Below are 25,162 nucleotides of genomic sequence, written 5' to 3'. Positions count from 1 at the left end.
TCTAAGTGCTGTGTATCTCCACTGGGCCCTGTGTTTCACAACATCTTCTGTTCAGAGCTCTTATCACAATATCTAGCACCAAGGAATGGCTGAATGAATGGAGTGGCTTCAGCTGGTTCTGTTGTCTTTGTGTGGGAGTAGATCGTTGTGCTGTTCATTTTTAGTGGTTTAACTGACTCGCGCCTAGGGTGGAGTGTGAATGTGGTTTTGAATGTTTGAATTAGGCGTTTGCATGATTCTAACTAAAACAAATATTTTATTTGAAGGAATTTATTTGAGTCCCAATAGTAGTAATTGTTGTTTAATTGCCTATATTTCATGTGAAAAAATGCATTGATTATATCGTGACATTTGTGTAATTCTCATCCTAAAAGTACAATTTAAGAAAATGCAATAGGTTTACTTTTGATATTGTGTCACGCTGCTGCTTGGCCGTATATATATATATATATATACGTTGCATACTAAACGCCTTGCCACTCCTCTCTGAAGGAAAAGCCTTTCTCCCTAAATAACCCTTCATATTTTATGAACGTATAAGGTTTAACACTCCATCCGATTATAACGCCATAAAGCGTAACGTAATAAAACAATGCTGTGCTAATCCCGCTGGTATTTTAGCATTTTTTGCTAATGTAAGTGAATGCGATGTCTGCTGTATTGATCTGAGCCCCGACAGTAGAGAGCTGAACTGGGGCTTGACCATAGCCGTGTGTTGGAGCCGGCCGTGTCTGCACAGTATCGATTCATCCTGTTCTCTCAACTGGAACTGAAGGCAACACATTACATACACAGGACTTTTTCCACTAAGCCCTAGCCTTCCGGCCTACCCAACCCCCCACACACGCACACACCTCCATCAGGACTGAGTGTTCTCTCCCTGTACACACACATATACACACGGACATGCACGGAGAGCCACAAACACATGCCAGGCATGGAAACAAGTACTGTACACACATGCCTGCAGACACAGATACACACACACACACACACACACACACACACACACACACACACACACACACACACACACACACACACACACACACACACACACACACACACACACACACACACACACACACACACACACACACACACACACACACACACACACACACACACACACAAACAGTGGTGTGTCTGTGTTTGTGTGGTAAACATGTCTTTACCAGTGTGTGACAGAGGGCCATGTTTTGGCAGTAATTATTGCTGCGCACACAGAGGTAGCCGCATACACAACACAACATATTACACAGAATTAGAAGATTACAGTAATTATTGCTGCACACACAGAGGTAGCCGCATACACAACACAACATATTACACAGAATTAGAAGATTACAGTAATTATTGCTGCACACACAGAGGTAGCCGCATACACAACACAACATATTACACAGAATTAGAAGATTACAGTAATTATTGCTGCACACACAGAGGTAGCCGCATACACAACACAACATATTACACAGAATTAGAAGATTACAGTAATTATTGCTGCACACACAGAGGTAGCCGCATACACAACACAACATATTACACAGAATTAGAAGATTACAGTAATCATTGATGCACACACAGAGGTAGCTGCATACACAACACAACATATTACACAGAATTAGAAGATTACAGTAATCATTGCTGCGCACACAGAGGTAGCCGCATACACAACACAACATATTACACAGAATTAGAAAATTACAGTAATTATTGCTGCGCACACAGAGGTAGCCGCATACACAACACAACATATTACACAGAATTAGAAGATTACAGTAATTATTGCTGCGCACACAGAGGTAGCCGCATACACAACACAACATATTACACAGAATTAGAAGATTACAGTAATCATTGCTGCGCACACAGAGGTAGCCGCATACACAACACAACATATTACACAGAATTAGAAGATTACAGTAATTATTGCTGCGCACACAGAGGTAGCCGCATACACAACACAACATATTACACAGAATTAGAAGATTACAGTAATTATTGCTGCACACACAGAGGTAGCCGCATACACAACACAACATATTACACAGAATTAGAAGATTACAGTAATTATTGCTGCACACACAGAGGTAGCCGCATACACAACACAACATATTACACAGAATTAGAAGATTACAGTAATTATTGCTGCACACACAGAGGTAGCCGCATACACAACACAACATATTACACAGAATTAGAAGATTACAGTAATTATTGCTGCACACACAGAGGTAGCCGCATACACAACACAACATATTACACAGAATTAGAGGATTACGGAAACATCACATTCTCTCATGTTTTAATATAATATATGTTTATTATAATATACAATTAAATGCATTGATGTAATTTTGAATTTCACCAACAGAGTACCGTTATATGATGGAAATAAATGAACACATATTGCCAGGTCGCAGTTGTAAATGAGAACTTGTTCTCAACTGGGCCTACCTGGTTAAATAAAGGTGTTCTCAACTGGGCCTACCTGGTTAAATAAAGGTGAAATACATTTTTAAAACATTTTGACTGAATAACATGGAAAGAGAGGTGGAAAGAAAACAGCATTTTATGCACATCCCACTGATTTGATTATCCAAATTAAGATGTTGACTTAAATGTTAAATTACTAGAGATAACGTTCTACTTTTGAATGAATTGAATGATTTTTTCCAGCTCATAATATAAAGCTTTTCCTATTATTAGTTTAAATATCCTTCCCCGGTGTTCTCTCTTTTAATGTAGGGAACCTGAAAATGTAATAACACACACGCACAGTTTCCCCTAAATGACGTCAAACCTTCTCGACTATCTGCCATTTTTTTTTGGGGGGGACGATGATTCTGATTCCCTTGCCAGGGGTGACCTTATCACCCTGGAGACAGATCCTTCCCTGACGCAGAGGCGGGCTTTGATTGACAGCTATTAGTCCCTCCCCTTTCCTTGCTTTTTATCCTGAGACTGGTAATACCGGTACCGTATTAAAACTGTCCAGGAGGGCTTCTGTTAATGTCACACACACACACACACACACACACACACACACACACACACACACACACACACACACACACACACACACACACACACACACACACACACACACACACACACACACACACACACACACACACACACACACGTCTCCCAGGTAACACTGTCCGTTAAATACTGCCGTTAAACATTTACCTTAAAGGCCTCCTCTGTCCGTGCGGACTGTCGCAGATGTCCGTAAACGTTACCGTAGCTGCAGGCCATTCAAAGTGTCGGTAAGCACTGTCTGTCGTTGTCGTATATCAGACCCCATGGCGTGAATACTGTATTGTACAGCCTGTACCCGCTGTGTGTAGCATCTCTATAGGGTCTATAGATTCAAGGTAGCGTCAGGAAGACTTTTTACTACACAGGTCACCTCTATAGCCATTTCTGTGTGTGAAGTGTCAGGCCTACTGTTTCTGTGTACTCCCTAGAATCTCCAGGCTTCCAGTTTGATAATACTACATTATGTACAGGCTGACTGTCTGTGTATGAAGTGTCTGGCCTACTGTTTCTGTGTACTCCCTAGAATCTCCAGGCTTCCAGTTTGATAATACTACATTATGTACAGGCTGACTGTCTGTGTATGAAGTGTCTGGCCTACTGTTTCTGTGTACTCCCTAGAATCTCCAGGCTTCCAGTTTGATAATACTACATTATGTACAGGCTGACTGTCTGTGTATGAAGTGTCTGGCCTACTGTTTCTGTGTAACCCCCAATCCAGACTGCTGGCCTCTTATCTGACCCCCTGTCCCTCTGTGATTCTCTGTGTTGTAGAATGAACTTATCAAAGGCCCAGGTTAATAGTGAAGATAAGTACGGCAAATGTGGCAGCGCGTGGAGAATGCAACAGACTTACGACCTCGATGCCACTCACATGCGTGACGCACATGCACTTTATAACCCAAGGTAAGAGTGGAAACACGCCACACACACGCACACGCACACGCACACGCACACACACACACACACACACACACACACACACACACACACACACACACACACACACACACACACACACACACACACACACACACACACACACACACACACACACACACACACACACACACACACACACACACACACACTCGCACATCAAAAGCAAATTCAAAGTACTGCTGTTTCTTCCATGTCTGAATGTCTTAGTTTGTGTGTGAAGATCATTTGATGTGATTTAATTTAAAAAATGATAATCCCCGTTAGCTGACGCCGATGGCGACAGCTGGTCTGGCATATATAACGAATAAGACATTACAGACAAAATACTTCAACATTGATATACATTTAAAAACATGATCAGGTAGCTTTATTTGTTTTTTAAGATAACATGTGTTTTTTGTGTATGTGTGTTGTGTGTTGTGTGTTTGAGTATGTGGGTGTGTGTGTGTCATGTAGGCCTGTATGTACTGCACATATGTTTGTTTCATACCTGCTTGTGTGTGTGTGTGTGTGTGTGTGTGTGTGTGTGTGTGTGTGTGTGTGTGTGTGTGTGTGTGTGTGTGTGTGTGTGTGTGTGTGTGTGTGTGTGTGTGTGTGTGTGTGTGTGTGTGTGTGTGTGTGTGTGTGTGTGTGTGTGTGTGTGTGTGTGCGAGAGTGATGTCTTTGTTTGTAATGCTATCAGTATTGCCACAGCACAACCCCTCCAGGCCTTTTTAAAAGTAGGGGGCACGACTATACTTGCGCTCTAACCGACCTGTGATATTCAGAATCATAGCGGTTATCCTTCTGTGGGTTTAGGTTACAGTGATAAAGGGTCTGGGCTGCGTTCAGAAAGGAACAATGTTGTAGAATGTTGTTGTTACGTTCAGTACATTGCCCCGTCATGAATGCTCCCTGGGTCTGTGATGAGGTTAGAAGCAGTACAGAAGCAACACTAAGTTGTGTTGACACTTTAATGGGTTGCTAGTTGTTGTGTAGCAGTAGGCTTGCTCCTGTTTAGTGGTTGTTTGTTGTTGTGTTGTTTTGTTTCCCGTGGTGGTAATGGGCATTTAAAATAGAAATGTATTGCTTACTCATCACTGTGATTTTTACAATGTTTTGGTTTCATTTGTTTCAGCAGTGATGATATGCTTTGTTACATGAATTCATGTGACGTTTAAGTGCTTATAATGTGGTAAGAAAGTGACTGTGGGTGTGTTTACAATGTGGCTAGGGTTAGTGGTTGTGTTTACAATGTGGCTAGGGTTAGTGGGTGTGTTTACAATGTGGCTAGGGTTAGTGGGTGTGTTTACAATGTGGCTAGGGTTAGTGGGTGTGTTTACAATGTGGCTAGGGTTAGTGGGTGTGTTTACAATGTGGCTAGGGTTAGTGGGTGTGTTTACAATGTGGCTAGGGTTAGTGGTTGTGTTTACAATGTGGCTAGGGTTAGTGGGTGTGTTTACAATGTGGCTAGGGTTAGTGGGTGTGTTTACAATGTGGCTAGGGTTAGTGGGTGTGTTTACAATGTGGCTAGGGTTAGTGGGTGTGTTTACAATGTGGCTAGGGTTAGTGGGTGTGTTTACAATGTGGCTAGGGTTAGTGGGTGTGTTTACAATGTGGCTAGGGTTAGTGGTTGTGTTTACAATGTGGCTAGGGTTAGTGGGTGTGTTTACAATGTGGCTAGGGTTAGTGGTTGTGTTTACAATGTGGCTAGGGTTAGTGGGTGTGTTTACAATGTGGCTAGGGTTAGTGGTTGTGTTTACAATGTGGCTAGGGTTAGTGGTTGTGTTTACAATGTGGCTAGGGTTAGTGGTTGTGTTTACAATGTGGCTAGGGTTAGTGGTTGTGTTTACAATGTGGCTAGGGTTAGTGGTTGTGTTTACAATGTGGCTAGGGTTAGTGGTTGTGTTTACAATGTGGCTAGGGTTAGTGGGTGTGTTTACAATGTGGCTAGGGTTAGTGGTTGTGTTTACAATGTGGCTAGGGTTAGTGGTTGTGTTTACAATGTGGCTAGGGTTAGTGGGTGTGTTTACAATGTGGCTAGGGTTAGTGGGTGTGTTTACAATGTGGCTAGGGTTAGTGGTTGTGTTTACAATGTGGCTAGGGTTAGTGGTTGTGTTTACAATGTGGCTAGGGTTAGTGGGTGTGTTTACAATGTGGCTAGGGTTAGTGGGTGTGTTTACAATGTTAGGGGTAGGGGTTGTGTTTACAATGTGGCTAGGGTTAGTGGTTGTGTTTACAATGTGGCTAGGGTTAGTGGGTGTGTTTACAATGTGGCTAGGGTTAGTGGGTGTGTTTACAATGTGGCTAGGGTTAGTGGGTGTGTTTACAATGTGGCTAGGGTTAGTGGTTGTGTTTACAATGTGGCTAGGGTTAGTGGGTGTGTTTACAATGTGGCTAGGGTTAGTGGGTGTGTTTACAATGTGGCTAGGGTTAGTGGGTGTGTTTACAATGTGGCTAGGGTTAGTGGGTGTGTTTACAATGTGGCTAGGGTTAGTGGGTGTGTTTACAATGTGGCTAGGGTTAGTGGGTGTGTTTACAATGTGGCTAGGGTTAGTGGGTGTGTTTACAATGTGGCTAGGGTTAGTGGGTGTGTTTACAATGTGGCTAGGGTTAGTGGGTGTGTTTACAATGTGGCTAGGGTTAGTGGGTGTGTTTACAATGTGGCTAGGGTTAGTGGGTGTGTTTACAATGTGGCTAGGGTTAGTGGGTGTGTTTACAATGTGGCTAGGGTTAGTGGGTGTGTTTACAATGTGGCTAGGGTTAGTGGGTGTGTTTACAATGTGGCTAGGGTTAGTGGGTGTGTTTACAATGTGGCTAGGGTTAGTGGGTGTGTTTACAATGTGGCTAGGGTTAGTGGGTGTGTTTACAATGTGGCTAGGGTTAGTGGGTGTGTTTACAATGTGGCTAGGGTTAGTGGGTGTGTTTACAATGTGGCTAGGGTTAGTGGGTGTGTTTACAATGTGGCTAGGGTTAGTGGGTGTGTTTACAATGTGGCTAGGGTTAGTGGGTGTGTTTACAATGTGGCTAGGGTTAGTGGGTGTGTTTACAATGTGGCTAGGGTTAGTGGGTTGTGTTTACAATGTGGCTAGGGTTAGTGGGTGTGTTTACAATGTGGCTAGGGTTAGTGGGTGTGTTTACAATGTGGCTAGGGTTAGTGGGTGTGTTTATGTGGCTAGGGTTAGTGGGTGTGTTTACAATGTGGCTAGGGTTAGTGGTTGTGTTTACAATGTGGCTAGGGTTAGTGGGTGTGTTTACAATGTGGCTAGGGTTAGTGGGTGTGTTTACAATGTGGCTAGGGTTAGTGGGTGTGTTTACAATGTGGCTAGGGTTAGTGGGTGTGTTTACAATGTGGCTAGGGTTAGTGGGTGTGTTTACAATGTGGCTAGGGTTAGTGGGTGTGTTTACAATGTGGCTAGGGTTAGTGGGTGTGTTTACAATGTGGCTAGGGTTAGTGGTTGTGTTTACAATGTGGCTAGGGTTAGTGGGTGTGTTTACAATGTGGCTAGGGTTAGTGGGTGTGTTTACAATGTGGCTAGGGTTAGTGGGTGTGTTTACAATGTGGCTAGGGTTAGTGGGTGTGTTTACAATGTGGCTAGGGTTAGTGGTTGTGTTTACAATGTGGCTAGGGTTAGTGGGTGTGTTTACAATGTGGCTAGGGTTAGTGGGTGTGTTTACAATGTGGCTAGGGTTAGTGGGTGTGTTTACAATGTGGCTAGGGTTAGTGGGTGTGTTTACAATGTGGCTAGGGTTAGTGGGTGTGTTTACAATGTGGCTAGGGTTAGTGGGTGTGTTTACAATGTGGCTAGGGTTAGTGGGTGTGTTTACAATGTGGCTAGGGTTAGTGGGTGTGTTTACAATGTGGCTAGGGTTAGTGGGTGTGTTTACAATGTGGCTAGGGTTAGTGGGTGTGTTTACAATGTGGCTAGGGTTAGTGGGTGTGTTTACAATGTGGCTAGGGTTAGTGGGTGTGTTTACAATGTGGCTAGGGTTAGTGGGTGTGTTTACAATGTGGCTAGGGTTAGTGGGTGTGTTTACAATGTGGCTAGGGTTAGTGGGTGTGTTTACAATGTGGCTAGGGTTAGTGGGTGTGTTTACAATGTGGCTAGGGTTAGTGGGTGTGTTTACAATGTGGCTAGGGTTAGTGGGTGTGTTTACAATGTGGCTAGGGTTAGTGGTTGTGGTTGGAATGTGGCTAGGGTTAGTGGGTGTGTTTACAATGTGGCTAGGGTTAGTGGGTGTGTTTACAATGTGGCTAGGGTTAGTGGTTGTGGTTGGAATGTGGCTAGGGTTAGTGGGTGTGTTTACAATGTGGCTAGGGTTAGTGGGTGTGTTTACAATGTGGCTAGGGTTAGTGGTTGTGGTTGGAATGTGGCTAGGGTTAGTGGGTGTGTTTACAATGTGGCTAGGGTTAGTGGGTGTGTTTACAATGTGGCTAGGGTTAGTGGGTGTGTTTACAATGTGGCTAGGGTTAGTGGTTGTGTTTACAATGTGGCTAGGGTTAGTGGGTGTGTTTACAATGTGGCTAGGGTTAGTGGGTGTGTTTACAATGTGGCTAGGGTTAGTGGGTGTGTTTACAATGTGGCTAGGGTTAGTGGTTGTGTTTACAATGTGGCTAGGGTTAGTGGGTGTGTTTACAATGTGGCTAGGGTTAGTGGGTGTGTTTACAATGTGGCTAGGGTTAGTGGGTGTGTTTACAATGTGGCTAGGGTTAGTGGTTGTGTTTACAATGTGGCTAGGGTTAGTGGTTGTGTTTACAATGTGGCTAGGGTTAGTGGTTGTGGTTGTGTTTACAATGTGGCTAGGGTTAGTGGTTGTGTTTACAATGTGGCTAGGGTTAGTGGTTGTGGTTGGAATGTGGCTAGGGTTAGTGGTTGTGGTTGGAATGTGGCTAGGGTTAGTGGTTGTGGTTGTGTTTACAATGTGGCTAGGGTTAGTGGTTGTGGTTGGAATGTGGCTAGGGTTAGTGGTTGTGGTTGTGGTTGGAATGTGGCTAGGGTTAGTGGTTGTGGTTGTGTTTACAATGTGGCTAGGGTTAGTGGTTGTGGTTGGAATGTGGCTAGGGTTAGTGGTTGTGGTTGTGGTTGGAATGTGGCTAGGGTTAGTGGTTGTGGTTGTGTTTACAATGTGGCTAGGGTTAGTGGTTGTGGTTGGAATGTGGCTAGGGTTAGTGGTTGTGGTTGGAATGTGGCTAGGGTTAGTGGTTGTGGTTGGAATGTGGCTAGGGTTAGTGGTTGTGGTTGTGTTTACAATGTGGCTAGGGTTAGTGGTTGTGGTTGGAATGTGGCTAGGGTTAGTGGTTGTGGTTGTGTTTACAATGTGGCTAGGGTTAGTGGTTGTGGTTGGAATGTGGCTAGGGTTAGTGGTTGTGGTTGGAATGTGGCTAGGGTTAGTGGTTGTGGTTGTGTTTACAATGTGGCTAGGGTTAGTGGTTGTGGTTGTGTTTACAATGTGGCTAGGGTTAGTGGTTGTGTTTACAATGTGGCTAGGGTTAGTGGTTGTGGTTGTGTTTACAATGTGGCTAGGGTTAGTGGTTGTGTTTACAATGTGGCTAGGGTTAGTGGTTGTGGTTGTGTTTACAATGTGGCTAGGGTTAGTGGTTGTGTTTACAATGTGGCTAGGGTTAGTGGTTGTGGTTGTGTTTACAATGTGGCTAGGGTTAGTGGTTGTGTTTACAATGTGGCTAGGGTTAGTGGTTGTGGTTGTGTTTACAATGTGGCTAGGGTTAGTGGTTGTGTTTACAATGTGGCTAGGGTTAGTGGTTGTGGTTGGAATGTGGCTAGGGTTAGTGGTTGTGGTTGGAATGTGGCTAGGGTTAGTGGTTGTGGTTGTGTTTACAATGTGGCTAGGGTTAGTGGTTGTGGTTGGAATGTGGCTAGGGTTAGTGGTTGTGGTTGTGGTTGGAATGTGGCTAGGGTTAGTGGTTGTGGTTGTGTTTACAATGTGGCTAGGGTTAGTGGTTGTGGTTGGAATGTGGCTAGGGTTAGTGGTTGTGGTTGTGGTTGGAATGTGGCTAGGGTTAGTGGTTGTGGTTGGAATGTGGCTAGGGTTAGTGGTTGTGGTTGGAATGTGGCTAGGGTTAGTGGTTGTGGTTGGAATGTGGCTAGGGTTAGTGGTTGTGGTTGGAATGTGGCTAGGGTTAGTGGTTGTGGTTGTGTTTACAATGTGGCTAGGGTTAGTGGTTGTGGTTGGAATGTGGCTAGGGTTAGTGGTTGTGGTTGTGTTTACAATGTGGCTAGGGTTAGTGGTTGTGGTTGGAATGTGGCTAGGGTTAGTGGTTGTGGTTGGAATGTGGCTAGGGTTAGTGGTTGTGGTTGTGTTTACAATGTGGCTAGGGTTAGTGGTTGTGGTTGTGTTTACAATGTGGCTAGGGTTAGTGGTTGTGGTTGTGTTTACAATGTGGCTAGGGTTAGTGGTTGTGGTTGGAATGTGGCTAGGGTTAGTGGTTGTGGTTGTGTTTACAATGTGGCTAGGGTTAGTGGTTGTGGTTGGAATGTGGCTAGGGTTAGTGGTTGTGTTTACAATGTGGCTAGGGTTAGTGGTTGTGGTTGGAATGTGGCGGGGTTAGTGGTTGTGTTTACAATGTGGCTAGGGTTAGTGGTTGTGGTTGGAATGTGGCTAGGGTTAGTGGTTGTGGTTGTGTTTACAATGTGGCTAGGGTTAGTGGTTGTGGTTGGAATGTGGCTAGGGTTAGTGGTTGTGTTTACAATGTGGCTAGGGTTAGTGGTTGTGGTTGGAATGTGGCTAGGGTTAGTGGGTGTGTTTACAATGTGGCTAGGGTTAGTGGTTGTGGTTGGAATGTGGCTAGGGTTAGTGGTTGTGTTTACGATGTGGCTAGGGTTAGTGGTTGTGGTTGGAATGTGGCTAGGGTTAGTGGTTGTGGTTGGAATGTGGCTAGGGTTAGTGGTTGTGGTTGGAATGTGGCTAGGGTTAGTGGTTGTGGTTGTGTTTACAATGTGGTGGGGTTAGTGGTTGTGGTTGTGTTTACAATGTGGTGGGGTTAGTGGTTGTGGTTGTGTTTACAATGTGGTGGGGTTAGTGGTTGTGGTTGTGTTTACAATGTGGTGGGGTTAGTGGTTGTGGTTGTGTTTACAATGTGGTGGGGTTAGTGGTTGTGGTTGTGTTTACAATGTGGCGGGGTTAGTGGTTGTGGTTGTGTTTACAATGTGGCTAGGGTTAGCGGTTGTGGTTGTGTTTACAATGTGGCGGGGTTAGTGGTTGTGGTTGTGTTTACAATGTGGCTAGGGTTAATGGTTGTGGTTGTGGTTGTGGTTGGAATGTGGCTAGGGTTAGTGGTTGTGGTTGGAATGTGGCTAGGGTTAGTGGTTGTGGTTGTGTTTACAATGTGGCTAGGGTTAGTGGTTGTGGTTGGAATGTGGCTAGGGTTAGTGGTTGTGTTTACAATGTGGCTAGGGTTAGTGGTTGTGGTTGGAATGTGGCGGGGTTAGTGGTTGTGTTTACAATGTGGCTAGGGTTAGTGGTTGTGGTTGGAATGTGGCTAGGGTTAGTGGTTGTGGTTGTGTTTACAATGTGGCTAGGGTTAGTGGTTGTGGTTGGAATGTGGCTAGGGTTAGTGGTTGTGTTTACAATGTGGCTAGGGTTAGTGGTTGTGGTTGGAATGTGGCTAGGGTTAGTGGGTGTGTTTACAATGTGGCTAGGGTTAGTGGTTGTGGTTGGAATGTGGCTAGGGTTAGTGGTTGTGTTTACAATGTGGCTAGGGTTAGTGGTTGTGGTTGGAATGTGGCTAGGGTTAGTGGTTGTGGTTGGAATGTGGCTAGGGTTAGTGGTTGTGGTTGGAATGTGGCTAGGGTTAGTGGTTGTGGTTGTGTTTACAATGTGGTGGGGTTAGTGGTTGTGGTTGTGTTTACAATGTGGTGGGGTTAGTGGTTGTGGTTGTGTTTACAATGTGGTGGGGTTAGTGGTTGTGGTTGTGTTTACAATGTGGTGGGGTTAGTGGTTGTGGTTGTGTTTACAATGTGGTGGGGTTAGTGGTTGTGGTTGTGTTTACAATGTGGCGGGGTTAGTGGTTGTGGTTGTGTTTACAATGTGGCTAGGGTTAGTGGTTGTGGTTGTGTTTACAATGTGGCGGGGTTAGTGGTTGTGGTTGTGTTTACAATGTGGCTAGGGTTAGTGGTTGTGGTTGTGTTTACAATGTGGCGGGGTTAGTGGTTGTGGTTGTGGTTGGAATGTGGCTAGGGTTAGTGGTTGTGGTTGTGTTTACAATGTGGTGGGGTTAGTGGTTGTGGTTGTGTTTACAATGTGGTGGGGTTAGTGGTTGTGGTTGTGTTTACAATGTGGTGGGGTTAGTGGTTGTGGTTGTGTTTACAATGTGGCGGGGTTAGTGGTTGTGGTTGTGTTTACAATGTGGCTAGGGTTAGTGGTTGTGGTTGTGTTTACAATGTGGTGGGGTTAGTGGTTGTGGTTGTGTTTACAATGTGGTGGGGTTAGTGGTTGTGGTTGTGTTTACAATGTGGTGGGGTTAGTGGTTGTGGTTGTGTTTACAATGTGGCGGGGTTAGTGGTTGTGGTTGTGTTTACAATGTGGTGGGGTTAGTGGTTGTGGTTGTGTTTACAATGTGGTGGGGTTAGTGGTTGTGGGTGTGTTTACAATGTGGCTAGGGTTAGTGGTTGTGGTTGTGTTTACAATGTGGTGGGGTTAGTGGTTGTGGTTGTGTTTACAATGTGGTGGGGTTAGTGGTTGTGGTTGTGTTTACAATGTGGTGGGGTTAGTGGTTGTGGTTGTGTTTACAATGTGGCGGGGTTAGTGGTTGTGGTTGTGTTTACAATGTGGCTAGGGTTAGTGGTTGTGGTTGTGTTTACAATGTGGCGGGGTTAGTGGTTGTGGTTGTGTTTACAATGTGGCTAGGGTTAGTGGTTGTGGTTGTGTTTACAATGTGGCGGGGTTAGTGGTTGTGGTTGTGTTTACAATGTGGCTAGGGTTAGTGGTTGTGGTTGTGGTTGGAATGTGGCTAGGGTTAGTGGTTGTGGTTGTGTTTACAATGTGGCGGGGTTAGTGGTTGTGGTTGTGTTTACAATGTGGCTAGGGTTAGTGGTTGTGGTTGTGTTTACAATGTGGCGGGGTTAGTGGTTGTGGTTGTGTTTACAATGTGGCTAGGGTTAGTGGTTGTGGTTGTGGTTGGAATGTGGCTAGGGTTAGTGGTTGTGGTTGTGGTTGGAATGTGGCTAGGGTTAGTGGTTGTGGTTGTGGTTGGAATGTGGCTAGGGTTAGTGGTTGTGGTTGTGTTTACAATGTGGCTAGGGTTAGTGGTTGTGGTTGTGTTTACAATGTGGCTAGGGTTAGTGGTTGTGGTTGTGTTTACAATGTGGCGGGGTTAGTGGTTGTGGTTGTGTTTACAATGTGGCTAGGGTTAGTGGTTGTGGTTGTGGTTGGAATGTGGCTAGGGTTAGTGGTTGTGGTTGTGGTTGGAATGTGGCTAGGGTTAGTGGTTGTGGTTGTGGTTGGAATGTGGCTAGGGTTAGTGGTTGTGGTTGTGTTTACAATGTGGCTAGGGTTAGTGGTTGTGGTTGTGTTTACAATGTGGCTAGGGTTAGTGGTTGTGGTTGTGGTTGGAATGTGGCTAGGGTTAGTGGTTGTGGTTGTGGTTGGAATGTGGCTAGGGTTAGTGGTTGTGGTTGTGGTTGGAATGTGGCTAGGGTTAGTGGTTGTGGTTGTGGTTGGAATGTGGCTAGGGTTAGTGGGTTGTGGTTGTGGTTGTGGTTGGAATGTGGCTAGGGTTAGTGGTTGTGGTTGTGGTTGGAATGTGGCTAGGGTTAGTGGTTGTGGTTGTGGTTGGAATGTGGCTAGGGTTAGTGGTTGTGGTTGTGGTTGGAATGTGGCTAGGGTTAGTGGTTGTGGTTGTGGTTGGAATGTGGCTAGGGTTAGTGGTTGTGGTTGTGGTTGTGGTTGGAATGTGGCTAGGGTTAGTGGTTGTGGTTGTGGTTGGAATGTGGCTAGGGTTAGTGGTTGTGGTTGTGGTTGGAATGTGGCTAGGGTTAGTGGTTGTGGTTGTGGTTGGAATGTGGCTAGGGTTAGTGGTTGTGGTTGTGGTTGGAATGTGGCTAGGGTTAGTGGTTGTGGTTGTGGTTGGAATGTGGCTAGGGTTAGTGGTTGTGGTTGTGGTTGTGGTTGGAATGTGGCTAGGGTTAGTGGTTGTGGTTGTGGTTGGAATGTGGCTAGGGTTAGTGGTTGTGGTTGTGGTTGGAATGTGGCTAGGGTTAGTGGTTGTGGTTGTGGTTGGAATGTGGCTAGGGTTAGTGGTTGTGGTTGTGGTTGGAATGTGGCTAGGGTTAGTGGTTGTGGTTGTGGTTGGAATGTGGCTAGGGTTAGTGGTTGTGGTTGTGGTTGTGGTTGGAATGTGGCTAGGGTTAGTGGTTGTGGTTGTGGTTGGAATGTGGCTAGGGTTAGTGGTTGTGGTTGTGGTTGGAATGTGGCTAGGGTTAGTGGTTGTGGTTGTGGTTGGAATGTGGCTAGGGTTAGTGGTTGTGGTTGTGGTTGGAATGTGGCTAGGGTTAGTGGTTGTGGTTGTGGTTGGAATGTGGCTAGGGTTAGTGGTTGTGGTTGTGGTTGGAATGTGGCTAGGGTTAGTGGTTGTGGTTGTGGTTGGAATGTGGCTAGGGTTAGTGGTTGTGGTTGTGGTTGTGGTTGGAATGTGGCTAGGGTTAGTGGTTGTGGTTGGAATGTGGCTAGGGTTAGTGGTTGTGGTTGTGGTTGGAATGTGGCTAGGGTTAGTGGTTGTGGTTGTGGTTGGAATGTGGCTAGGGTTAGTGGTTGTGGTTGTGGTTGGAATGTGGCTAGGGTTAGTGGTTGTGGTTGTGGTTGGAATGTGGCTAGGGTTAGTGGTTGTGGTTGTGGTTGTGGTTGGAATGTGGCTAGGGTTAGTGGTTGTGGTTGGAATGTGGCTAGGGTTAGTGGTTGTGGTTGTGGTTGGAATGTGGCTAGGGTTAGTGGTTGTGGTTGTGGTTGGAATGTGGCTAGGGTTAGTGGTTGTGGTTGTGGTTGGAATGTGGCTAGGGTTAGTGGTTGTGGTTGTGGTTGTGGTTGGAATGTGGCTAGGGTTAGTGGTTGTGGTTGTGGTTGGAATGTGGCTAGGGTTAGTGGTTGTGGTTGTGGTTGGAATGTGGCTAGGGTTAGTGGTTGTGGTTGTGGTTGGAATGTGGCTAGGGTTAGTGGTTGTGGTTGTGGTTGGAATGTGGCTAGGGTTAGTGGTTGTGGTTGTGGTTGGAATGTGGCTAGGGTTAGTGGTTGTGGTTGTGGTTGGAATGTGGCTAGGGTTAGTGGTTGTGGTTGTGGTTGGAATGTGGCTAGGGTTAGTGGTTGTGGTTGTGGTTGTGGTTGGAATGTGGCTAGGGTTAGTGGTTGTGGTTGGAATGTGGCTAGGGTTAGTGGTTGTGGTTGTGGTTGGAATGTGGCTAGGGTTAGTGGTTGTGGTTGTGGTTGGAATGTGGCTAGGGTTAGTGGTTGTGGTTGTGGTTGGAATGTGGCTAGGGTTAGTGGTTGTGGTTGTGGTTGGAATGTGGCTAGGGTTAGTGGTTGTGGTTGTGGTTGTGGTTGGAATGTGGCTAGGGTTAGTGGTTGTGGTTGGAATGTGGCTAGGGTTAGTGGTTGTGGTTGTGGTTGGAATGTGGCTAGGGTTAGTGGTTGTGGTTGTGGTTGGAATGTGGCTAGGGTTAGTGGTTGTGGTTGTGGTTGGAATGTGGCTAGGGTTAGTGGTTGTGGTTGTGGTTGGAATGTGGCTAGGGTTAGTGGTTGTGGTTGTGGTTGGAATGTGGCTAGGGTTAGTGGTTGTGGTTGTGGTTGGAATGTGGCTAGGGTTAGTGGTTGTGGTTGTGGTTGGAATGTGGCTAGGGTTAGTGGTTGTGGTTGTGGTTTGGTTGGAATGTGGCTAGGGTTAGTGGTTGTGGTTGTGGTTGGAATGTGGCTAGGGTTAGTGGTTGTGGTTGTGGTTGGAATGTGGCTAGGGTTAGTGGTTAGTGGTTGTGGTTGTGGTTGGAATGTGGCTAGGTTTAGTGGTTGTGGTTGTGGTTGGAATGTGGCTAGGGTTAGTGGTTGTGGTTGTGGTTGGAATGTGGCTAGGGTTAGTGGTTGTGGTTGTGGTTGGAATGTGGCTAGGGTTAGTGGTTGTGGTTGTGGTTGGAATGTGGCTAGGGTTAGTGGTTGTGGTTGTGGTTGGAATGTGGCTAGGGTTAGTGGTTGTGGTTGTGGTTGGAATGTGGCTAGGGTTAGTGGTTGTGGTTGTGGTTGGAATGTGGCTAGGGTTAGTGGTTGTGGTTGTGGTTGGGAATGTGGCTAGGGTTAGTGGTTGTGGTTGTGGTTGGAATGTGGCTAGGGTTAGTGGTTGTGGTTGTGGTTGGAATGTGGCTAGGGTTAGTGGTTGTGGTTGTGGTTGGAATGTGGCTAGGGTTAGTGGTTGTGGTTGTGGTTGGAATGTGGCTAGGGTTAGTGGTTGTGGTTGTGGTTGGAATGTGGCTAGGGTTAGTGGTTGTGGTTGTGGTTGTGGTTGGAATGTGGCTAGGGTTAGTGGTTGTGGTTGGAATGTGGCTAGGGTTAGTGGTTGTGGTTGTGGTTGGAATGTGGCTAGGGTTAGTGGTTGTGGTTGTGGTTGGAATGTGGCTAGGGTTAGTGGTTGTGGTTGTGGTTGGAATGTGGCTAGGGTTAGTGGTTGTGGTTGTGGTTGTGGTTGGAATGTGGTTAGTGGTTAGTGGTTGTGGTTGTGGTTGGAATGTGGCTAGGGTTAGTGGTTGTGGTTGTGGTTGGAATGTGGCTAGGGTTAGTGGTTGTGGTTGTGGTTGGAATGTGGCTAGGGTTAGTGGTTGTGGTTGTGGTTGGAATGTGGCTAGGGTTAGTGGTTGTGGTTGTGGTTGGAATGTGGCTAGGGTTAGTGGTTGTGGTTGGAATGTGGCTAGGGTTAGTGGTTGTGGTTGTGGTTGGAATGTGGCTAGGGTTAGTGGTTGTGGTTGTGGTTGTGGTTGGAATGTGGCTAGGGTTAGGGTTAGTGGTTGTGGTTGGAATGTGGCTAGGGTTAGTGGTTGTGGTTGTGGTTGGAATGTGGCTAGGGTTAGTGGTTGTGGTTGTGGTTGGAATGTGGCTAGGGTTAGTGGTTGTGGTTGTGGTTGGAATGTGGCTAGGGTTAGTGGTTGTGGTTGTGGTTGGAATGTGGCTAGGGTTAGTGGTTGTGGTTGTGGTTGGAATGTGGCTAGGGTTAGTGGTTGTGGTTGTGGTTGTGGTTGGAATGTGGCTAGGGTTAGTGGTTGTGGTTGGAATGTGGCTAGGGTTAGTGGTTGTGGTTGTGGTTGTGGTTGGAATGTGGCTAGGGTTAGTGGTTGTGGTTGTGGTTGGAATGTGGCTAGGGTTAGTGGTTGTGGTTGTGGTTGGAATGTGGCTAGGGTTAGTGGTTGTGGTTGTGGTTGGAATGTGGCTAGGGTTAGTGGTTGTGGTTGTGGTTGGAATGTGGCTAGGGTTAGTGGTTGTGGTTGTGGTTGTGGTTGGAATGTGGCTAGGGTTAGTGGTTGTGGTTGGAATGTGGCTAGGGTTAGTGGTTGTGGTTGTGGTTGGAATGTGGCTAGGGTTAGTGGTTGTGGTTGTGGTTGGAATGTGGCTAGGGTTAGTGGTTGTGGTTGTGGTTGGAATGTGGCTAGGGTTAGTGGTTGTGGTTGTGGTTGTGGTTGGAATGTGGCTAGGGTTAGTGGTTGTGGTTGGAATGTGGCTAGGGTTAGTGGTTGTGGTTGTGGTTGGAATGTGGCTAGGGTTAGTGGTTGTGGTTGTGGTTGGAATGTGGCTAGGGTTAGTGGTTGTGGTTGTGGTTGGAATGTGGCTAGGGTTAGTGGTTGTGGTTGTGGTTGGAATGTGGCTAGGGTTAGTGGTTGTGGTTGTGGTTGTGGTTGGAATGTGGCTAGGGTTAGTGGTTGTGGTTGGAATGTGGCTAGGGTTAGTGGTTGTGGTTGTGGTTGTGGTTGGAATGTGGCTAGGGTTAGTGGTTGTGGTTGTGGTTGGAATGTGGCTAGGGTTAGTGGTTGTGGTTGTGGTTGGAATGTGGCTAGGGTTAGTGGTTGTGGTTGTGGTTGGAATGTGGCTAGGGTTAGTGGTTGTGGTTGTGGTTGGAATGTGGCTAGGGTTAGTGGTTGTGGTTGTGGTTGTGGTTGGAATGTGGCTAGGGTTAGTGGTTGTGGTTGGAATGTGGCTAGGGTTAGTGGTTGTGGTTGTGGTTGTGGTTGGAATGTGGCTAGGGTTAGTGGTTGTGGTTGTGGTTGGAATGTGGCTAGGGTTAGTGGTTGTGGTTGTGGTTGGAATGTGGCTAGGGTTAGTGGTTGTGGTTGTGGTTGGAATGTGGCTAGGGTTAGTGGTTGTGGTTGTGGTTGTGGTTGGAATGTGGCTAGGGTTAGTGGTTGTGGTTGGAATGTGGCTAGGGTTAGTGGTTGTGGTTGTGGTTGTGGTTGGAATGTGGCTAGGGTTAGTGGTTGTGGTTGGAATGTGGCTAGGGTTAGTGGTTGTGGTTGTGGTTGTGGTTGGAATGTGGCTAGGGTTAGTGGTTGTGGTTGTGGTTGTGGTTGTGTTTGGAATGTGGCTAGGGTTAGTGGTTGTGGTTGTGGTTGTGGTTGGAATGTGGCTAGGGTTAGTGGTTGTGGTTGTGGTTGTGGTTGGAATGTGGCTAGGGTTAGTGGTTGTGGTTGTGGTTGGAATGTGGCTAGGGTTAGTGGTTGTGGTTGTGGTTGTGGTTGTGTTTGGAATGTGGCTAGGGTTAGTGGTTGTGGTTGTGGTTGTGGTTGGAATGTGGCTAGGGTTAGTGGTTGTGGTTGTGGTTGGAATGTGGCTAGGGTTAGTGGTTGTGGTTGTGGTTGGAATGTGGCTAGGGTTAGTGGTTGTGGTTGTGGTTGTGGTTGGAATGTGGCTAGGGTTAGTGGTTGTGGTTGTGTTTGGAATGTGGCTAGGGTTAGTGGTTGTGGTTGTGGTTGTGTTTACAATGTGGCTAGGGTTAGTGGTTGTGGTTGTGGTTGTGTTTACAATGTGGCGGGGTTAGTGGTTGTGGTTGTGTTTACAATGTGGCGGGGTTAGTGGTTGTGGTTGTGTTTACAATGTGGCGGGGTTAGTGGTTGTGGTTGTGTTTACAATGTGGCTAGGGTTAGTGGTTGTGGTTGTGGTTGTGTTTACAATGTGGCGGGGTTAGTGGTTGTGGTTGTGGTTGTGGTTGTGTTTACAATGTGGCGGGGTTAGTGGTTGTGGTTGTGTTTGGAATGTGGCTAGGGTTAGTGGTTGTGGTTGTTTTTGGAATGTGGCTAAGGTTAGTGGTTGTGGTTGTGGTTGTGTTTACAATGTGGCTAGGCTTAGTGATTGTGATTGTGTTTACAATGTGGCAAGGGTTAGTGGTTGTGGTTGTGGTTACAATGTGGCTAGGGTTAGTGGTTGTGGTTGTGTTTACCATGTGGCTAGGGTTAGTGGTTGTGGTTGTGGTTACAATGTGGCTAGGGTTAGTGGTTGTGGTTGTGTTTTAGTTACAATGTTGCTAGGGTTAGTGGTTGTGGTTGTGTTTACAATGTGGCTAGGGTTAGTGGTTGTGGTTGTGGTTGTGTTTACAATGTGGCTAGGGTTAGTGGTTGTGGTTGTGGTTGTGTTTACAATGTGGCTAGGGTTAGTGGTTGTGGTTGTGGTTGTGTTTGGAATGTGGCTAGGGTTAGTGGTTGTGGTTGTGTTTGGAATGTGGCTAGGGTTAGCGGTTGTGGTTGTGGTTGTGTTTGGAATGTGGCTAGGGTTAGTGGTTGTGGTTGTGTTTGGAATGTGGCTAGCGTTAGTGGTTGTGGTTGTGCTTGGAATGTGGCTAGGGTTAGTGGTTGTGGTTGTGGTTGTGTTTGGAATGTGGCTAGGGTTAGTGGTTGTGGTTGTGGTTGTGTTTGGAATGTGGCTAGGGTTAGTGGTTGTGGTTGTGTTTAGAATGTGGCTAGGGTTAGTGGTTGTGGTTGTGGTTGTGTTTGGAATGTGGCTAGGGTTAGTGGCTGTGGTTGTGTTTAGAATGTGGCTAGGGTTAGTGGTTGTGGTTGTGTTTAGAATGTGGCTAGGGTTAGATGTTGTCTGTTTCCTTTGCAGCTGTGTCTGACTGCTTCAATGAGCATGTTAGTGACCACAGAGAAAGCGGGAGGGGAGAGAGGAAGAGAGAGGAAAGAGAGAGGGAGAGAGAAAGAGAGAGAAGAAAGAGGGAGAGAAGAAAGAAATAGTGTTTGTATGACAGTGAAAAAAGAGGTGAGAGAACATAGAAAGAGGTGCAATGAAAAAGGGATATTGTGTTTGTGTGGCGAGGTGGAACAGAGACAGAAGCAGAAGAGGAAGAGATAGACAAGAGGTAGAGAGATGTAGAGAGGGGGATGGAGGTAGAGAGAGGGGTAGAGAGGGGGATGAAGGTAGAGAGAGGGGTAGAGAGAGGGGTAGAGAGGGGGATGGAGGTAGAGAGAGGTAGAGAGGGGGATGAAGGTAGAGAGAGGGGTAGAGAGGGGGATGGAGGTAGAGAGAGAGGGGTAGAGAGGGGGACGGAGGTAGAGAGAGGGGTAGAGATGGGGATGGAGGTAGAGAGAGGGGTAGAAAGGGGGATGGAGGTATAGAAATAGGTAGAGAGAGGGGTAGAGAGGGGGATGGAAGTAGAGAGAGGTAGAGAGGGGGATGAAGGTAGAGAGAGGTAGAGAGGGGGATGAAGGTAGAGAGAGGGGTAGAGAGGGGGATGGAGGTAGAGAGAGGTAGAGAGGGGTAGAGAGGGGGATGGAGGTAGAGAGAGGGGTAGAGAGGGGGATGAAGGTAGAGAGAGGGGTAGAGAGGGGGATGGAGGTAGAGAGAGGGGTAGAGAGGGATGGAGATAGAGAGAGGGGTAGAGAGGGTGATGGAGGTAGAGAGAGGTAGAGAGGGGGATGAAGGTAGAGAGAGGTAGAGAGGGGTAGAGAGGGGGATGGAGGTAGAGAGAGGGGTAGAGAGGGGTATGAAGGTAGAAAGAGGGGTAGAGAGGGGGATGGAGGTAGAGAGAGGGGTAGAGAGGGGGATGGAGGTAGAGAGAGGGGTAGAGAGGGGGATGAAGGTAGAGAGAGGGGTAGAGAGGGGGATGAAGGTAGAGAGAGGGGTAGAGAGGGGGATGGAGGTAGAGAGAGGGGTAGAGAGGGGGACGGAGGTAGAGAGAGGGGTAGAGATGGGGATGGAGGTAGAGAGAGGGGTAGAAAGGGGGATGGAGGTAGAGAGATAGGTAGAGAGAGGGGTAGAGAGGGGGATGGAAGTAGAGAGAGTTAGGGGGATGAAGGTAGAGAGAGGTAGAGAGGGGGATGAAGGTAGAGAGAGGGGTAGAGAGGGGGATGGAGGTAGAGAGAGGTAGAGAGGGGTAGAGAGGGGGATGGAGGTAGAGAGAGGGGTAGAGAGGGGGATGAAGGTAGAGAGAGGGGTAGAGAGGGGGATGGAGGTAGAGAGAGGGGTAGAGAGGGGGATGGAGGTAGAGAGAGGGGTAGAGAGGGGGATGGAGGTAGAGAGAGGTAGAGAGGGGGATGAAGGTAGAGAGAGGTAGAGAGGGGTAGAGAGGGGGATGGAGGTAGAGAGAGGGGTAGAGAGGGGGATGAAGGTAGAATGAGGGGTAGAGAGGGGGATGGAGGTAGAGAGAGGGGTAGAGAGGGGGATGGAGGTAGAGAGAGGGGTAGAGAGGGGGATGAAGGTAGAGAGAGGGGTAGAGAGGGGGATGGAGGTAGAGAGTGGGGTAGAGAGGGGGATGGAGGTAGAGAGAGGGGTAGAGTGGGGGATGAAGGTAGAGAGAGGGGTAGAGTGGGGGATGGAGGTAGAGAGAGGGGTAGAGAGGGGGATGACGGTAGAGAGAGGGGTAGAGATGGGGATGGAGGTAGCGAGAGGGGTAGAGAGGGGGATGGAGGTAGAGAGAGGGGTAGAGATGGGGATGGAGGTAGAGAGAGGGGTAGAGAGGGGGATGGAGGTAGAGAGAGTGAGAGAGCGGGGCCATCTGTCTGCCTGTTGTAGAGAGGTGGAGGTAGAGAGACCGTCTGCCACGCAGGGGTCCTGGCTGCCACGGTCAGGACACTCTGGGGCGGCCAGCCGGATGCCTGAATTATTCAACCTGCCACACTGAATGAAGAGACAGACGAGGGAGAGAACGAGAGAGAAAGACACAGAGAACGAGATGGAGAATAGGAAGAGATGAAGGGAAAGAGGTGAAAGTGAAAGAGGGAGAGGTAAAAGACAGACGGTAGATAGTGGTAAAAGGTGAAGAGGCACTGCAGATATGAACTAAAATGTGTGTGCGTGCGGTCGTGTGTGTGTGTGTGTGTGTGTGTGTGTGTGTGTGTGTGTGTGTGTGTGTGTGTGTGTGTGTGTGTGTGTGTGTGTGTGTGTGTGTGTGTGTGTGTGTGTGTGTGTGTGTGTGTGTGTGTGTGTGTGTGTGTGTGTGTGGTGCGATTGGGATGGGGTGATAGAAGTGCCTTGCCCTTCAGATGTAGTGGAATGTGTTAAATGCTTGGCAGACTCCTATTACCATATAAATGTAGATGTATGAAGATCATCAGAGGCATCATGAGTCACTGGCTTTTAGCTGGATTTACTACAGCCAGATGTGACCAGTTAGCCCACTGCGCTAGACACACACACATCTCACACACAGATAGGACTTCATATTGTGTGTGTGTGTGTGTCTTCAGTTTTTTTTTTTTTTCGGTTAGTACGGCCTGTTTCTGTTTGTGTGAGGCCAGGTTGTTAATTCAGAATTGTACGTGAGGTCTAAAATCAATGTAAAAAAAGAACAATGACGAGAAGAGCACATATGTTTTAAATCCCGTACTTTCCATTGGTCTGATCTTCCTCGCTAGTGTTCCAGCAATTAGAGGGAAAGAGTTTCTATCATGTGTCTGACTTTGTCAACTCATTTATAGGCGTGTCGTTGTCACACGTTGTCTGTGATTGGTCATGGAACCAAGGAGTCATCATGAACTCTGTGTATTATTTTTAGTTTGTTTTAAGTGTAAGCAAACCATTTTGTTTCATGTTAAAACATAGCTCTCTTGTGCTCTCTGTGTGTGTGTGTGTGTGTGTGTGTGTGTGTGTGTGTGTGTGTGTGTGTGTGTGTGTGTGTGTGTGTGTGTGTGTGTGTGTGTGTGTGTGTGTGTGTGTGTGTGTGTGTGTGTGTGTGTGTGTGTGTGTGTGTGTGTGTGTGTGTGTGTGTGTGTGTGTGTGTGTGTGTGTGTGTGTGTGTGTGTGTGTGTGTGTGTGTGTGTGTGTGTGCTAGCATATGAACCAGCCCCTACACCCTGGGCCTAGCGCTTTAGACAGAGCAGTGGCCAAAGATCTTTGCTACCCTCCTCAACCACCCCTGGCATATTTAACCTGCCATATATGATACTAGGTGTATGTTGTGTCTGGGGCATGTTCAGGAGGAACAGTACAGAACGTTCAGATAGAAATGTACAACGTACAGCAAATATTATTGTGTGTCATGTAGAATAGGGAGTCGTGTCAGCTCTATTCATTACATTTCTATATTTAACATTCTGAATGTTTTTCTACACCAAATACATCCCAGGTGTATGGGATCGACGATATATAATTTGCCTTGTATATTATGCATGTAGTTCATTGGGCCTAGCTATTGTGTAGATTTGGCCTTTAAGGGGTGTGTGTGTGTGTGGGGGGCTCACAGAGTCTTAGGCCAATTGGATTTCCCTGAGATAGTCTGGGTCAAGCCTATTAGAGACCATTGGCATGCCGCTCTCACACAGGCCCTAAGCCAATCACAGTCAAACACGTTACTGGCACATAGAGACAGCCGCCGTGTGTGTGTGTTCTCCATTGTGTTTTTATTCCTCCTGACACTATATGAATCTTTATTTTTTCTCTTAAATCTTCAACTCTGAATTGTTGGATGGGGAACCGTAAAATAAACATTTCACTGTCAGTCTACACTTGTTATTTACAAAACATGTGACAAATGAAATTTGATTTGATTTAATTTGAGGGTTGGTGACAGGGTAGACCGGGGTTGTGGACACACACACACACACACACACACACACACACACACACACACACACACACACACACACACACACACACACACACACACACACACACACACACACACACACACACACACACACACACACACACACACACACACACACACACTGCTTTATTGGCTTCACTACTTGCTCTATTTATTTTGACATCCGCTACATTCCCAGTATGCATCTCTGACTCTCTCCCAGCCCTCTCAGAGACCCAGGCCAAGCCAGAGAGGAAATGTTTCAACACACTGACCTGCCAGAGATTAAGTTGTGCACTTGCACAAACACACACAGACACAACAACACACAAAAACACACACACACACACTGGTATACAGTATATATATTCTGGCATACAGTGTGTATTGTTTTCTTTGTGTTTGTTTAAATGTGGTGATGAGGATGAAGGAGAAAATAGCAAGTCCTCAGACATGGACTGAACTACATATCCCACAAGGCCTTGCACCTGTCAGCATGTCAGCCAGTGGGTACTCAGCTTAGCAATCGATCAATGGAAAGGAGAGAAGAGCTGTAGGTTAGTGTTTGTGTGCACCTACTGTACATTATCTGTTTGACTGAATAGGTATATGGAAGTGATTCACTGAGTATCAAAGGTTGTGTGTGTCGAGTGTGTGTCGAGTGTGTGTCGAGTGTGTGTCGAGTGTGTGTCGAGTGTGTGTCGAGTGTGTGTGTGTGTTTGTCGAGTATGTTCCACATGAGAGGGCTGAGTGGATTGACCCAGACAAGCACTACTCAAACAGAAGAGGATGTCACACACATACACACTCACACTCACACACACACACACACACACACACACACACACACACACACACACACACACACACACACACACACACACACACACACACACACACACACACACACACACACACACACACACACACACACACACACACACACACACACACACACACACACACACACAGAAAATACAAATGTCACAGACACTCACGCCAGGATATTTTACCACTAGCTGTTTGAGAGAGATTTGGACACACACAGACACACACAGTAGTTAGAGCATTGGACTCGTAACCAAAAGGTTGCTAGATCGAATCCCAGACGAGGTAAAAATCTGTCGTTCTTTGTTAAAACTTTGTTAGCAAACAGAATTTGTTCTTAACTGACTTGCCTAGTTAAATAAAGGTAAAATAAATCAA

General features: G+C 46.7%; 1 protein-coding gene across 4 annotated transcripts in view; it reads left to right on the top strand.

Annotated features, from left to right (window-relative positions):
- LOC124046328 (estrogen-related receptor gamma) overlaps positions 1-25,162 on the top strand; it is a 307,265-nt gene that overhangs the window by 174,878 nt on the left and 107,225 nt on the right. For all 4 annotated transcript variants that reach the window (XM_046366590.1, XM_046366588.1, XM_046366587.1 and 1 more), the window contains exon 2: positions 3,820-3,951. In XM_046366590.1, coding sequence (XP_046222546.1) covers positions 3,821-3,951 — 131 coding nt within the window. In that variant the 5' untranslated portion in view covers position 3,820. The remainder of the gene's footprint in view (positions 1-3,819; positions 3,952-25,162) is intronic.

The sequence above is a fragment of the Oncorhynchus gorbuscha genome, linkage group LG10 (assembly GCF_021184085.1).
Source record: "Oncorhynchus gorbuscha isolate QuinsamMale2020 ecotype Even-year linkage group LG10, OgorEven_v1.0, whole genome shotgun sequence".
NCBI classification, from domain to species: domain Eukaryota; kingdom Metazoa; phylum Chordata; class Actinopteri; order Salmoniformes; family Salmonidae; genus Oncorhynchus; species Oncorhynchus gorbuscha.
Note: the sequence above shows the minus strand (reverse complement) of the source record. Positions and strands in the feature narration are given on the sequence as shown.